The sequence below is a fragment of the Mercenaria mercenaria genome, chromosome 8 (genome assembly GCF_021730395.1).
Source record: "Mercenaria mercenaria strain notata chromosome 8, MADL_Memer_1, whole genome shotgun sequence".
In the NCBI taxonomy this organism is placed as follows: Eukaryota; Metazoa; Mollusca; class Bivalvia; order Venerida; family Veneridae; genus Mercenaria; species Mercenaria mercenaria.
In genome coordinates this window covers 27,496,621-27,511,117 of record NC_069368.1, presented here as the reverse complement: position 1 = coordinate 27,511,117, position 14,497 = coordinate 27,496,621, and the positions used below count along the sequence as shown (strand labels likewise).

General features: G+C 35.1%; 1 protein-coding gene across 1 annotated transcript in view; it reads left to right on the top strand.

Annotated features, from left to right (window-relative positions):
• The first annotated feature begins 1,813 nt into the window (after positions 1-1,813).
• LOC123566712 (A disintegrin and metalloproteinase with thrombospondin motifs 7-like) overlaps positions 1,814-14,497 on the top strand; it is a 158,737-nt gene continuing 146,053 nt past the window's right edge. The window contains exon 1 of the mRNA XM_053549086.1: positions 1,814-2,553. Coding sequence (XP_053405061.1) covers positions 2,436-2,553 — 118 coding nt within the window. The 5' untranslated portion in view covers positions 1,814-2,435. The remainder of the gene's footprint in view (positions 2,554-14,497) is intronic.

The following is a 14,497-nucleotide window of genomic DNA, read 5'->3' as shown; positions in this document are numbered from 1 at the left end:
AATGTATACTGCTACATTTTTATTAAGCTCGATGCTGTTTATTTGATAAGATATATACATATCATTTTAAACGTTTGATCATATATCCACGTTAAGGAATTTTAAGCGAGACAATACAAAAAATATTTTTCTCAAGACTGTTTGGTTGAAAATCGAATGTCAGGGGAATAAATATATTCTATTTCCTCACGCTCATTGACTATATATATTGTGATGATCCTGTAAACTGAGAATGTTCAGGTCGCTTATTCTTCGGAATCGTACTTGCATTCCAAACACCTTGCGTCGTGTACCTTTCAAAAGCGAAGCAGATGATTCGACAGTTCAATTACAGACATGCCTTATTCAAATAAATGGGTCACTAAATATAACTGGTATTCCCTAACCATATCACCGTCGTGAATACTTTAATGGTAAAAACGATTATAGTTGAGTGGACCAATATTGTATGTTGATTTTATTAAACTTAAATTGGAAAGTGAAGAATCATTATTTTATTTAACTGAATGAACTCCTTTAATATTTTTTTCTTTTCTTTCACAAGAACGGTTGTCATTTCTTCATTGAAAAACCACATGTAGTAACACAATTTTACATGACACAAAGCAATTTAAAGACGCTTCAAAGCGAAAAATTGCTATTACCTAGTCTAGTTAAATGCAGATATTACAGTATTAGTCAAAGGTCATTATTGCAAATTCATATTATCTGGGTTGATATTCATGCGGCTTGAAAATAAATGAGCCGCGCCATGAGAAAACCAACATAGTGGGTTTGCGACCAGCATGGATCCAGACCAGCCTGCGCATCCGCGCAGTCTGGTCAGGAATCATACTGTTCGCTTTTAAAGCCTTCTGCAATTAGAGAAACCGTTAGCGAACAGCATGGATCCTGACCAGACTGCGCGGATGCGCAGGCTGGTCTGGATCCATGCTGGTCGCAAAGCCACTATGTTGGTTTTCCCATGGCACGGCTCAAGTAATGAAAAGTCATAAGATGAATGTTTTAAATCTGTTACGGAGATTTGAATAATGTAGTAACAAACGCGGGAAATGGATATATTGTAGTTGGGAAAAGTATTAGTTTTTAATACAGTACTTAATTGTGTGGTTAAAAGAACTACATGTAATTTCATTTGTAAATCTTTACGATTAGTTTGCAGAGACACATATTTGCGAATTGTGGAATAACTAATACCAGAGTGTATCATAAAAATATGATATTTGAGTGAGGCCCGAAAGGGAGTGTTAGGTTTATTTCACTGTCAGATTTAAAAGTGCTGTATAAGAACCAAGTCTAAAATCTCTGTTTGAGTGTAACTGGTTAATATTGATTTGATCTTGAACAATCGGTGAACATGTTAGTCTGTGAACTAATAGCTGATTATAGCATAATATAGTTGAATATTTGTCATAAATTTGCGGTTAACTTCAAGATGAAATTTTAATTGTTTCGTATCATTCAGAAAACGAAGATTAAGCCAAAAGGACTAGTACGACTCAAAGGTAGAGGAAAATTATTTATAACGGGTTATGTGTGAATATTACATTTTTTTCTCATTGACAAATCAAAACAAGATTCAAATACAGTCTGTTTGCATTACAACGAGAAAAGGATTTTCTCGGTAATAGGTTGAACGGGTTTAATGTATTTTGCAGACAGGCATCTGTTACAATTGCAATATGTGCACAGAAACAGTAAATGTTGATGTTGCCCCAAGTAGGAAAACGATTCTGGATCAATATTATATAATCTATGGGAAAACTTCGACCGATAATATCATATCAAGTAAACAGCTAGAGAAAATGTAAAAAGCCGGCGGTCTGTGTTACTAAAATAGACTTTACTCAGTACTTGGCACTTCATTTTACTGTTTGTTTCCGTTGACCTTTTTGGATGATATACGCAGTGTTTTTCGTGATTTTTGTACCTTAACATTTTGATTTTATATATGGGTAGGAACTTGTTACGAACGAGTTATATTTTCAGAGATGGATTAACAGATGGTACCATGAGGTGCGCTTTTCTTCTTAAAGATAGTGTTCAGATAATATCGGAGTACAAGCTTGAAGTTTGATTTTCATTCATAACATGATTTTCACACAACATGAAACACTACTGGGGTTTATAAGCTGGATAATATATACTCGTACGTCAGTCGTGTGCACGTAATGAACAGTATCCCCGTAGCTGTTTGAAAACAGAAATGCTCTGCAAATATTTTACATTTTGACATTTAAGCATGAAATGCAAACATAAAAATGGTGTTGTTTAATTTATGACATAAATAAATCGGTTTATTTCGAATAGAAGCATTGGTTAATGTGGAACAATTATTTTGTGCAGTTTTAGTGAAAATATATACAAATTGTTGGCACATTCCTGGAAATTCATATAAAGAGTGTTATTAATTCATTTATAAACTGGAATAAGTGATGATACAGAGATTTGGATCTTTAGATTCAGTTAGGATGCAGAATATGATTCTCTGGAGGATATTTATTATAGCTTGTAGTTTTTCTGGCTTAAAGGCGCTGAGAGATGCTAACAAAGGTATGGTAGTTTTGTTCAGTACTTGGTTTGATATCTTTATTTCGTAACTTTATTTGGTGGAGATATAAATATTCCTTCTTTTATGGTATTACTTCGTTATTGTTCTTAACTAGATGGCTAAATTTGAAATTGTTATGGATTCTGAATAATGAAGCACGTTTAACATTGACTACTAATGTTAATATTTTAAATGCTTTTATATCAGTTTTGATAGTTCTTAAGCTTCCTTGCGAAAGTAGTTACAATGTCGTGTGAGTGGTACCGACATATAAAATATGATATGTTTTTGTAATTGAACATGAATGATAAACACAGTTTAAGGAGATGCAAAGTCATTTAAAATGTTGTTATCCTAGTTTTTATTAGGATTTTCTGCTTTCTAGTGCATGCCTGAAATGACGAGCATATAAACTGTATATATAATTTGTTTTTCGCACAAAATCCAGAAAATTCCAATTTAACTAACATGACTTTTTCAATTGATTCTAACATCAGCGATTTGTGTTATATCTTATGTAGATGTACGCTGTCCCTGTTGAGCTAAACCCGCCCGCTTAGCTCAATAGAGAGAGCGCAGATCTACTGATCTCGGGGTCGTGAGTTCGATTTCCGGGCGGGGCGTATGTTCTCCGTGACGATTTGATGAAATACATTGTGTCTGAAATCATTCGTCCTCCACATCTGATTCATGTGGGTACGTTGGCAGTTACTTGCGGAGAACAGGTTTGTACTGGTACAGAATCCAGGAACACTGGTTAGGTTAACTGCCCGCCGTTACATAACTGAAATACTGTCGAAAAACGGCGTTAAACCCAAAACAAACGAAACAAACTATTGAGCTAAGTGGGCGGATGCAATATATTTGTGTTTTTTTTATCTGCAAGTGCCATACACTCACAAAACTTAGTGAAAATGCCATGCATGAACAACAAAAAAAAACATTTACGGAATGTCATTCGTTCAGTAAAAAAGCCCACAATTTGATCATAGGTAGTCCTTCAGTGAATAGGGCGGATGTTATATCACAGTAAAATAATACAATTGTTTTTGTACACCCTTTATGTTCTATGCATATTCATAAAGTTTATCAAGAGATAGACAACATTAGATAAAACAAATACAGATATCACTATCATTAACATTATCACACCGTTAATGATAAGGGGGTATGTTCAGGTGGTTGTAGCGTAAATGATTTACAAAATGATGCAGCTTATGTTTTTTCCTAAAGCTTTAGCCTGCTGGCGGCAAGTTATTCTGCCTTTGCGGCCATGCAGGCTGATCATGGTCTGCACTGTTCGCTATTCAATCAGTAAATTTTCAGTGAACACCCCATGGCATTGCCCAAATTGAATGATGGACAAGTGTGGCAACGTTAAATGTCGCAACGCCGCTAAATGTCGCAACCACCGTTAAATGTCGCAAGGTTGACGTTAAATGTCGCAACCACCGCTAAATGTCGCACCTTTAACGTTAAATGTCGCAAAAATTTGCCCACCGTTATATGTCGCAACACCAACGCTAAATGTCGCACAGCAAAATAAGGTAAGTTAAACAGTCTTTACAATTTAGAGATAAGACTGGGTAATGCATGCTTGATTTGGGAAGGGCTGAATTGACCTTTCATTCTAATCTGCACGTTTGCTTTTCAGTGGTTTCGCACCATACATACGTTATATATGTCATATCTAAAGGTTTGAGCACTAACGTGGTACTCGCCACAGTACTAGATTTATTTCAGGTCTGAACTATGTAATTCTATGGAGTCCTGTTTAGCTCATGATACATTAAGCTCGCGCTCCGTATTGTCGCGCGTTGTATCGCATGTCTTTAGTCGACCTGAATTTCGTTACACAACAGGCCGGGGGCCAGAAATTGTTGACGGAGGGTGCAGATGGGGGGGGGGGGGGGGGGGGGGACACCAGTTTAAAACAAAAGCGTCACCGGCGACGTGCGGTAGGTACAGGGTTCCTCTGTCCGTATTTGTGGGAAAAAAATTTATATACAGGTATGAAATGTTGGACTGTGGTGCATTTTTGTCTACTTTTTAGGTACGTACGCACTCCTCTTATTTAAGGTGGTTGGGGTCTTTTTCCATTGACAACTTTGAAATACAAGTATGGAATGCTGGACTTTTACTGCATTTTTTGTTCAAAATTTCGGTGTATGGGAGGGGCTATCCCCGTCATTTTAGGGGTCAGGGTCTCTCCCCCGGAAAATTTGGAAAACGGGTATAAAATGGTTGCCTCTGGTGCATTTTTTCTTAATTTTAAGGTACTGGAGGGGTACTCCCCCATTTTAAGGGGTCAAGGGTTCTTCCCTCTGGGGAATTTTGAAATATAAGTATAAAATGTTCGCCTCTGGGGCGTTTTGGGTCTACATTTTGAGAAAATATTATTTCTAAAATGGGTGCAACTTTGATGAGTATAAGTCACTAGTAGACCAACAAGGGTGGGGTTTTGGGTGGAGGGGGGGGGGGAATCGGCTCGGGCAACAATCCAGGTCTGTTACACAACAGGATGTTCAACTACGCGACACGAAGACTGTGTTTTGTACCAGCTGTAGAAAACGAAGATTTTCTATTAATCAGCCATGGGCTCTATTTCTTTGTTTGGAGGTTTACATTTAAAGTCATAAGGTAACTATCAAGCTTCAATGGCGAAGAAGAATCTTATGTGGCCCTCTGTACATTCTTTCAGGTAAAGCGGGAATTTTGATATTATTTTCCTTCAAGTCTCTTAGAATTGCTTGGTTTAGTCTCATTCCCCTCATTATCCTACTTTTCCGTCTACCCACACATAACCCCCTCTCTTTCTCTCTCTCCCCCTCCCCACTTTCAAAAATGTAAATATTTATATTTTCTATTAATTGTCTTGGTGCTGTGTGTTTGTGTCTTAGATTTCTGTGTCGTTATTCACCCCGTTCCCCACCCATACCCAACCTCCACAAACATACAACACTATTACCAAATCGTATTTAGTTAGAAAAAAACCTCAGAATATTTCTGCCCTAGAACACTGGCCCTATTACAAAATAATTTCACAAATATTTTTCTTGCGTGACTGTTCAAGCAAGGTGTGGAACTCAAGTGAGCGATCTAGGGCCAACAAGGCCCTCTTGTTGCTATACGTAACAGCACTTATCATTAAGATAATTATTTGTATTACATAAACCTGTTAATTTTTCTTCCCACAAAAAAAAATAAATATACACAAGAAATTGATAGTCATAATGTCAAATAGGAAGTGCGACATTTAGCGTTGGTGTTACGACATATAACAATGGGCAAATTTTTGCGACATTTAACGTTAAAGGCGCGACATTTAGCGGCAGACGATTTTGCGACATTTAGCGGTGGTTGCGACATTTAACGTCAACCTTGCGACATATAACGGTGGTTGCGGCATTTAGCGGCGTTGCGACATTTAACGTTGCCACAACAAGTCCATTTTAGAAATTTAGCCGGCTAAGAATTAAGAATTACTTGTAAGGTTTGCATAAAGGGAAAAATAAATGTGTGTAATATTTCCTATAAATATATATAGAAAGTCACTCCTACGCATAGATTAGAGACAATTCGTCCATGCATGAATTTCATAAAACATCAATGGCGTCACTAGATCAAAACGTCTCCAGGTATACCGTAACTTACGGCCTTTTCATATACACATTTTTAATCTGAAGAGCAGAATTTTTTTTCTAAATTTCAAAAATCTGCAAAATAGAGAATTGATAATTAAGCACGGTTACAACATTTATTTTATCAGTTAAATTCAACAAGGGGAAAAAGTACTTGAAAGGTTTTGTGTGTTTTCCATTCAGCATTCCGTTTTGTTCCCCATAAAGTATAACTACATAATTTTACATGGATTTGAAATTAGTAGTTAAGTGTGCTTTTTAGGCTGTATAATTAGACAGATGTGTTTAATTAAATTTATGTATTATACAACTGCATTGCTCGAGGTATGGAATGCACGCCACATGCACAAAAGTCAAAAAGTACTTGGCAGGCTATTTATAGTTGATAAGGAATACAAACGCCTTATATTCTAAATAATCCTAAATAATGGCGTAGAATCTGCTTGAAATATACGACCTCTTAAGTCGTTTGCAAATATCACAAACATAAGCACACGGACGGACCTACACATGTTTTCTGGTCATACATGTATAATAGACTGTATGTTGATTTACTATAATGACTGTAAAATCTACACTGTAGAAAAAATTGTATTTGCGAAAAATGTTATCAAATATGTGATATTCCCATTGACTCCTAATTTTTTACATCAGTGTAGTAAAAGGTCAAACACACGACCCTTTTCATATCCCATATTTTCTTAGTATGTTCCGATTTTTTGAAAATCGGGATTTAAGTTACTCTATTATGGCAGAAATAAAATGACCAAAACGTGCAGGACTATCACAAATGCATTTGTGTACTAACTGAAAATGTCTCAAATGAAAAAAAAATGACATACTCCTGACTGAGAAATTCTTAGCCTTTTATTTCAATTTGTCTTTAGGAAATTTTGCCGTATTTTAACATGAGCCGCGCCATGAGAAAACCAGCATAGTGGGTTTGCGACCAGCATGGATCCAGACCAGCCTGCGCATCCGCGAAATCTGGCCAGGAGCCATGCTGTTCGCTTTCAAACCCTATTGGAATTAGAGAAAATGTTAACGAACAGTATGGATCCTGACCAGACTGCGCGAATGCGCAGGCTGGTCTGGATCCATGTTGGTCGCAAACCCACTATGTTGGTTTTCTCATGGCGCGGCTCGGTCATATTCTTACAGTTAGGAAATTTTGATTGAACTTAATTCCTTTCTTATAAGAATGAACACTGCTTAGAGGCCAATGTAACAGTTAATGAAGTTATGTAAATCAAACCCCAAAATGTTTGAACTTAATAATCAACAAATTATGCCGAATTTTAAACATAAAATTGAACGTAAAAATTATAATCTTATGGTAGTTTTGAGTTGCATTTGTTTTTATCTTTAAGCTAATCGATTTTTTCACATTAGTTTATCTTTCACACGAATGTTATTTCACTCCTTTGAAACATTATTATATGTTTGAATGCACAATAATGGAATATTACCGGTTTAGACGACACAAAATAATTTATTAACGCTTCAAAGTAGAAAAATTGCTCTCACCTAATTTATTTTAATCTCGCATTAGTCATAGGGGTCATTACTACGGAAACGTATATTGACCCCCCTTATATTCAAAATATATAAAACGAATGGAAAGGTTTAATCAAGTTATATGTATTGGTGAATGTGAAAGTAGTCCTTCAAATGATTATGTATATATTTAATAAATAAAGTAAGCTGTATTTCTAAATATTTAGCAAATTATCAATAGCTGTTGTTTTAGTTTATATGTAAAGCACTACATAAGCGAATTTTTCCGTTAAGTTATTTATTTATTCCACATAAATAAGTAATCTGATCGAATGACATGTTTTGATAATTATCCATTACGCGCATTTATCAAAGTGTTATTTAAGTACGAAGGGGCCTCCGGCCGAGTGGTTAAGGTCGCTGACTTCAAATCACTTGCCCCTCATCGATGTGGGTTCGAGCCTCACTTGGGGCGTTGAATTCTTCATGTGAGGAAGCCATCCAACGGGCTTACGGAAGGTCGATGGTTCTACCCAGGTGCCCGTTCGTGATGAAATAATGCACGGAGGGACAACTGGGGTCTTCCTCCACCATTAAAAAGCTGGAAAATGTTAAATATCACATGTTTTATGTATGAAAACTATTTGACAACATTTTAAAAGAAGGAGAGTAACTCTACGATGTCTGAAAAGTATTTGTAGCATTTTTCATGTTGTCATGTCGGCGGGGCGAAAACACGTAAACTCAAAAGTAATGTATTTGTCGTGTTTTCGTGTAGGCGGGGAGAAAACACAAACACTGGACAGATAAGGTATTTGTCATGTTTTCGTGTTGGCGGTGCAAAAACACGAAAACACGACAAATAAAGGGCGCCAACACGACATATACCCGCCAACACGAAAACTCCACAGATAAATTTGTCGTGTCGGCGTCCTCTAAACGTCGAATTTTCGCGTAAAATGTGTCGGTTTTTGCGTTTTCGCCCCGCCGACACGAAAACACGACAAATTAGCCTTTTGTCGAGTTTTCGTGTTTTCGCCCCGCCAACACGAAATGGCAGAAATCATCCTCCATAGAAACCAATGGCAAAGGATTTTAGAAGCAATTTCTTTCTTTTCGAACGAAGAATTCAGAATTTATTTATATTGACTTAAGCTGCATTAGGAGATCTGAGATTTAAGAAAATACAATAGTATGTCTGATGTCAGCTATCGTTTTAAGAATACAAAGTGTATGTATAGCAGACCCAGTTCAAGAAATATTTCATTGGGTGCGGTGAGCCATCTTCCCTCTTAACTGCAGGAAAACGCGCGCGCTGGTGACGTAATTTTGTAATTATACACGAATACTTAACAGACGTTTATTTACGGAGATAAAAATCATCTTTAAAGAAGGGGTTATTTGTCTTCATAAAACGTAACTTCTTTCATTTGAGATTACAAACATAGTCAATATATACATCTGTTACATACATACTTCTGTTTATAAACATAAACATGTTCGATCAAAACATTTTATATGATTTGACAAGAATTATTTGTGGTAAAAGTTATAGCATATATTTAGTTTCATATCTTAGAAACAAGATATTTCATTAATATTCAAGTTATATGATGCATATATAAGGGGGGTCAATATACGTTTCCGTACATTACTGCAAATTTACCATAAATTGGTTAATATTTATGCGACAAGAAAACTAGGACAGACTTGAAATATAATAATGTTAAATTGCAGTTAGCATATAATGAATAATTTATCAGTGGCGTTTTAAATCTGTTACGGAGGTTTGAATAATAAAAGTATTAAATGTGGTAAATGAATTATTCGATTGCGAAAGTTACTAAGTCTAGTATATAATACCGGTTACATGAATTAATTGTAGCTTTACAATCTTTACAATTCATTTGCATAGAAATATTTATTGTTACTGCAATTGATTAAGCAAGTAACGACTTTTGAAAGAGAAAAAAAGTTCTTTAGTACGTGAGAATTATCCGTCATTCATAGATATAGCAATTGTTTTTGTTCAGCTGAGACCCGGAAGGGAGTGGAAAACTTGTAAACAGTGTCAGATAAAAACAAAGGAATATTTAAGTGTTGTAAGTGCAAATTATGGAGATATTGCGTTTGAATATAAATGGTAATTGTTCTGATCTCAAAGTACCTGAGTATGTTAAATGAGCGAATAATTGGCAAATGTTGTCTGTAAATTAATAGCTGATTTTAGTACAATTAAGCTATGTTAGCTGAAGATATGGCGTAAATACTATTAATCTTGTCACAAATGCGAAAAGTTTCACTCCCTTAAATTGCACATTTAAACCATTGACCAGAAACAAGCGAATCACACAAACGGAGTGTGTACATGCGACAGTATTGAAGTCTCGTTTAAATATAGGAACTTTTGTACACCGGTTCCATCAAAATTGATATATTTCTGTAATATAAATAAAATGCGAAATTTAAACAAGGACCGTTTGAAAATGAAAACGATAAAAAATGAAGCATCTGTATAGGTTAATGCAACAGAATTCTTAATAAACAAATTGAATCTACGAGAAACTTGATCAATATATTTTATCATTCTGTGAAATTCGTGATCAGTGAGATAACTTCAACCAATAATGATAAGAAAGTGCTATAGACAGTTAGTGAAAGCTTAGATAGCTGGCGTGCAAGAAAATGCAAAAATACCAAGATCGAAGTTAGCTTGGAATTTGCATAGCAGTTTCAGTTGGAGTGTGGGTAATTGTTACACTTACAAGATTCGTTTTTAAACATATGTAATGATGCGATAATAAACAGTTACAAATGGATATAACCTTGCCATTAGCGAGCTGTATCATCAAAAATGAGAAATTTATCAGATCGTGAAAAAATAGGTTTACGAGATAGTACAACGCGACGCATTTCGTGTAGAAGACAGTGTTCGATAATATCGAACTAGTTTAGAAGTTTTTACATTCATACGATGCGGTGATTTTTCCACTACATTAAACATTCAATTTAATGAATGGGATAATATTTATTTGTACGCTACATCAGTATTATATATACGTAATGTGCAAATTTGTACACAGGTACCAAGTAGTGGTATGCAAACAGAATAACTCTGCAATGTTTGATTTAAATGCTTGGTGTCTAGTTTTAAAGATATGAATATGTTGCATTTAAGTATGTAGCTAAAAGTGCCAAAACGTGTGTTTTTGAGAACTTAAGCAGTAGAAACGACGTGTATAATGCAGTCATAGTATAAATACACTCAAAAAGAAACACATCCCTCGAAGTTCGTGCTGAGAATATTTTCTGTTTTAATTAATTTTGGAAACTGGAATATTGTATATCATAGAGATGGGATTTAAACATTTCGGCAAAGTGCAGAATTTCATTTTCTTCGTGATATTAATAGTATTATGCAGAATTTCTGGCAGGAAGGCGATGAAGGAAGTTAATAAAGGTACGGTAGTGTTTGTTTCTTAAAATGTAGATAATATGTAATAGTTTAGTTGAAAAGGTAAGGCCGTATACTAGTATTGTACATCCATTTGAGAAGATATAAATTTGAGCAGTTATTTTTAAAGATACTAAAATAACATTTTCTCTTAAGGTATTATAATTGTTCTTGATCTTTTTTTACAGAATATTTGAAAATCTGGCACGGTCATTGAAAATGTTTATATCCAAGTTCTATTGATTTATTATTATGCTGTAACAAGCACATAGTTATATTGAACATTGTAACCATTACATTATTAACACAACTAAACCTTTTAAAGTGATCTACAATTTAACAATGCTACTTTAAAAAAAGCAAATTCCGAATTCCATTGGTAATGAAACAGTAAAGAAAACTTACAATAAGAAAGTAGGAACGTACCGTATGTCTCCCTAAATCTCTACATGTTTGTTCAAAATAGCCTACAAATGATTGATAAAGTGTGCATTTTTCATATCAAGACCAACCTCTTGCATTATTATACATTTTCACACATAGGTGTAGACAAGTAGAAGTTTTCTCAAATGGCATGACATACAATGTCACAAAACAGGGATGAAAACTATTCAGAAACAACTATGAGAGGCCATTTTCTTAAATATCCCTAGACAGTCAGAATTTAATCAGTTACTATCCTCATTAATCACAAATGCATTTTGACGCTGCAAATTAGTGCCCTATTTTTGGAGCGTTTCATTTGGAAATAACTATATTCAAAACAATCATACTTAATATGAGCCGTGCCATGAGAAAACCAACATAGTGGGTGTGCGACCAGCATGGATCCAGACCAGCCTGCGCATCCGCGCAGTCTGGTCAGAATCCATGCTGTTCGCTTTTAAAGCCTACTACAATTAGAGAAACCATTAGCGAACAACATGGATCCTGACCAGACTGCGCGGATGCGCAGGCTGGTCTGGATCCATGCTGGTCGCACACCCACTATGTTGATTTTCTCATGGCACGGCTCATATAGTCATTTCATGCATATTAATGTAAGATCGTTTGCTTGTTCTGTACGCATTTATTAGACGGGATATCTTGAATAAAACAAAATGCAAGTATAACTATCTTTATCATACTTGTAATAACAGCGGATGTTTAAGAGTTTATTTAACATATGTAGCGTGAATGAGTTATACAGTATGACGTGTGTTATTAAAATTCTTCCGCTTGAAAAAATAGTCCTCAATAGAAATGCATCAAGAACAAAGTCTAAATTTGTAAAATATATGTTTCATGGCCGCAGACTATGCTCAGTTTTTCTCAAAATGAACAATGATATTCGCTAATATTTGACAGGGGCGGAATAGATCCCGACCCTCAAATGTCTACGAATACTTAATCTTATAGCATTATTATGCTGCATACAATCTTTTTGTCGCTCCGAATCAATGATAGAATACTTTTTATTTACATTTGTAGCGTGAATGAGCAATACATCACTAATGACACACAATTCTTGGCATAATCAAATGTAATCTGTCCAAGAACACAACAAGTTAGAAGGAAATACTAGAAAAAATATGTTTGTTTTTGACTGAACATCATATGTACTTTTTACAATATAACATGACATTCAAATGTGTTTTCTGCCCTTGAATTTGAGTGTGCATTAAATGCTGTATAATTAGACAGCTGTAATTAATTAAATGTTTTTTATTGTATTGCGTATTGCTCGAGGAGTAGAATGTACGCTTCATGTAAGAGTCTAAAATTGCAAATACCAGGACAGGCAAAAAACCGCGCCGTCAAGGATGATTAGAGTAGATAGCTATTCCCTTGTTTTCTCGTTCTCTTTATATGTGTTTTGAGTTGCATCTGGCCGGTAAGATACACAAAAAGAGATATGTTTCCACATTTCAGCATTTTAATAAAAAGTCTGATTCAGTTTAATGTGTCCCAAATTAGCTTGAGCACAAAGGTCGTATTTATGCAAGGGAAATTAAAAATGATAATGGCTTATCAACATGCTATTAGGGAATCATTCACCAATTAGATAAATCAATTTAACAAGGAGTAATTTATCCATCCGCAACAGTTATGCGAAAGCTCAAATAAATTAGGAAGTAATGTTTGAATAGGATACAATTAGGCCAAATGGAATAAATGATCAGGTTCTCACTACATCATTTTCATCCTAGGTGTACCGAAGCTTCTTGTTCGTCTGTTCTATTTGATGGCACCACTGAGACAAACTCAGTTTCCTTGCAATTGTAACTAATTAAAGGGTTTTGTTGAAGGTTTTCATTTAACATAGATGTTACGTGGTTTTTACTTCAGTTATCCATGGCTTTAATGTCTTCGTTTTAATTCTTAGATGGGCGTCACAATTTTGTTAATTTTTTCATGTAAACTGATATCTCAGTAACCACGCGTGAGAACGCATTGAAGCTTCACAAACCTATGAATTATAGGTCAGCTTATCCCTGTGAATAAGGCTTATTCACAGGGATAAGCTGACCTATAATTCATAGGTTCCATAACTCTCTGTTTTGTTTATTTTTTTACAAAATTATGTTTCTTTTCCAACTTAGCAATTTTTGGTTAAGCTCTTGTATGTAAGCTAATATTTCAGATGGGAATGGATTGAAACTTCAGACTTGTTCACTGTGATGATCTGATTTCAGATTGCATATGGTTCATAACTCTGTTTTGCATGTCTACAAAATTATGCCTTTTTTCGACTAAGCAAGTTTTAGTTTAGTTTTGTACGTAAGCTGATAGTTCAGTACCATTAGTTGTCGAGCGTTGCTGCCTTCGACAGCTCTTTTTAGATTACTCTGGTCGTTCGACTTTGAACTCCAATTGCTGTTGTAACTCGACTAAAATCTTGGAATGAAATGCTTGAAATTCTTTACGCACAATATTCTGTCTGTAGCCCTTTACGAGTAAGTGTTTAATATTGACCCTTTATACACCAATGACCTGTGGATGTGTGCATCTATTCCATTACTCTTCGATTATATTATGAGAATATCTTTAACAATGATCGAACGTATGTAAACAAGTAGTACATAACATCATGACAGATATTTTAACAAAAGTAGAATTTAATCATATTCACTTGTATAGTTTAGTTTAATCATTATTCTTGACATGCTTTGTCGTTTCTACTGAAATCAGCGTAAGTCTATGCAAAACATACAATAACGTTTTTAGGAAGGCCGAGTGCAGTTGATGCAGCTATTGCTGTCTTGCTATATCGACGTTTTTGTTATGTATAATTTAATACCAAACTACAATGACCTATATCTTGTTTGACATTTAAAAGGTTTATCTAACACTATACTAAATTGTCATAACAGT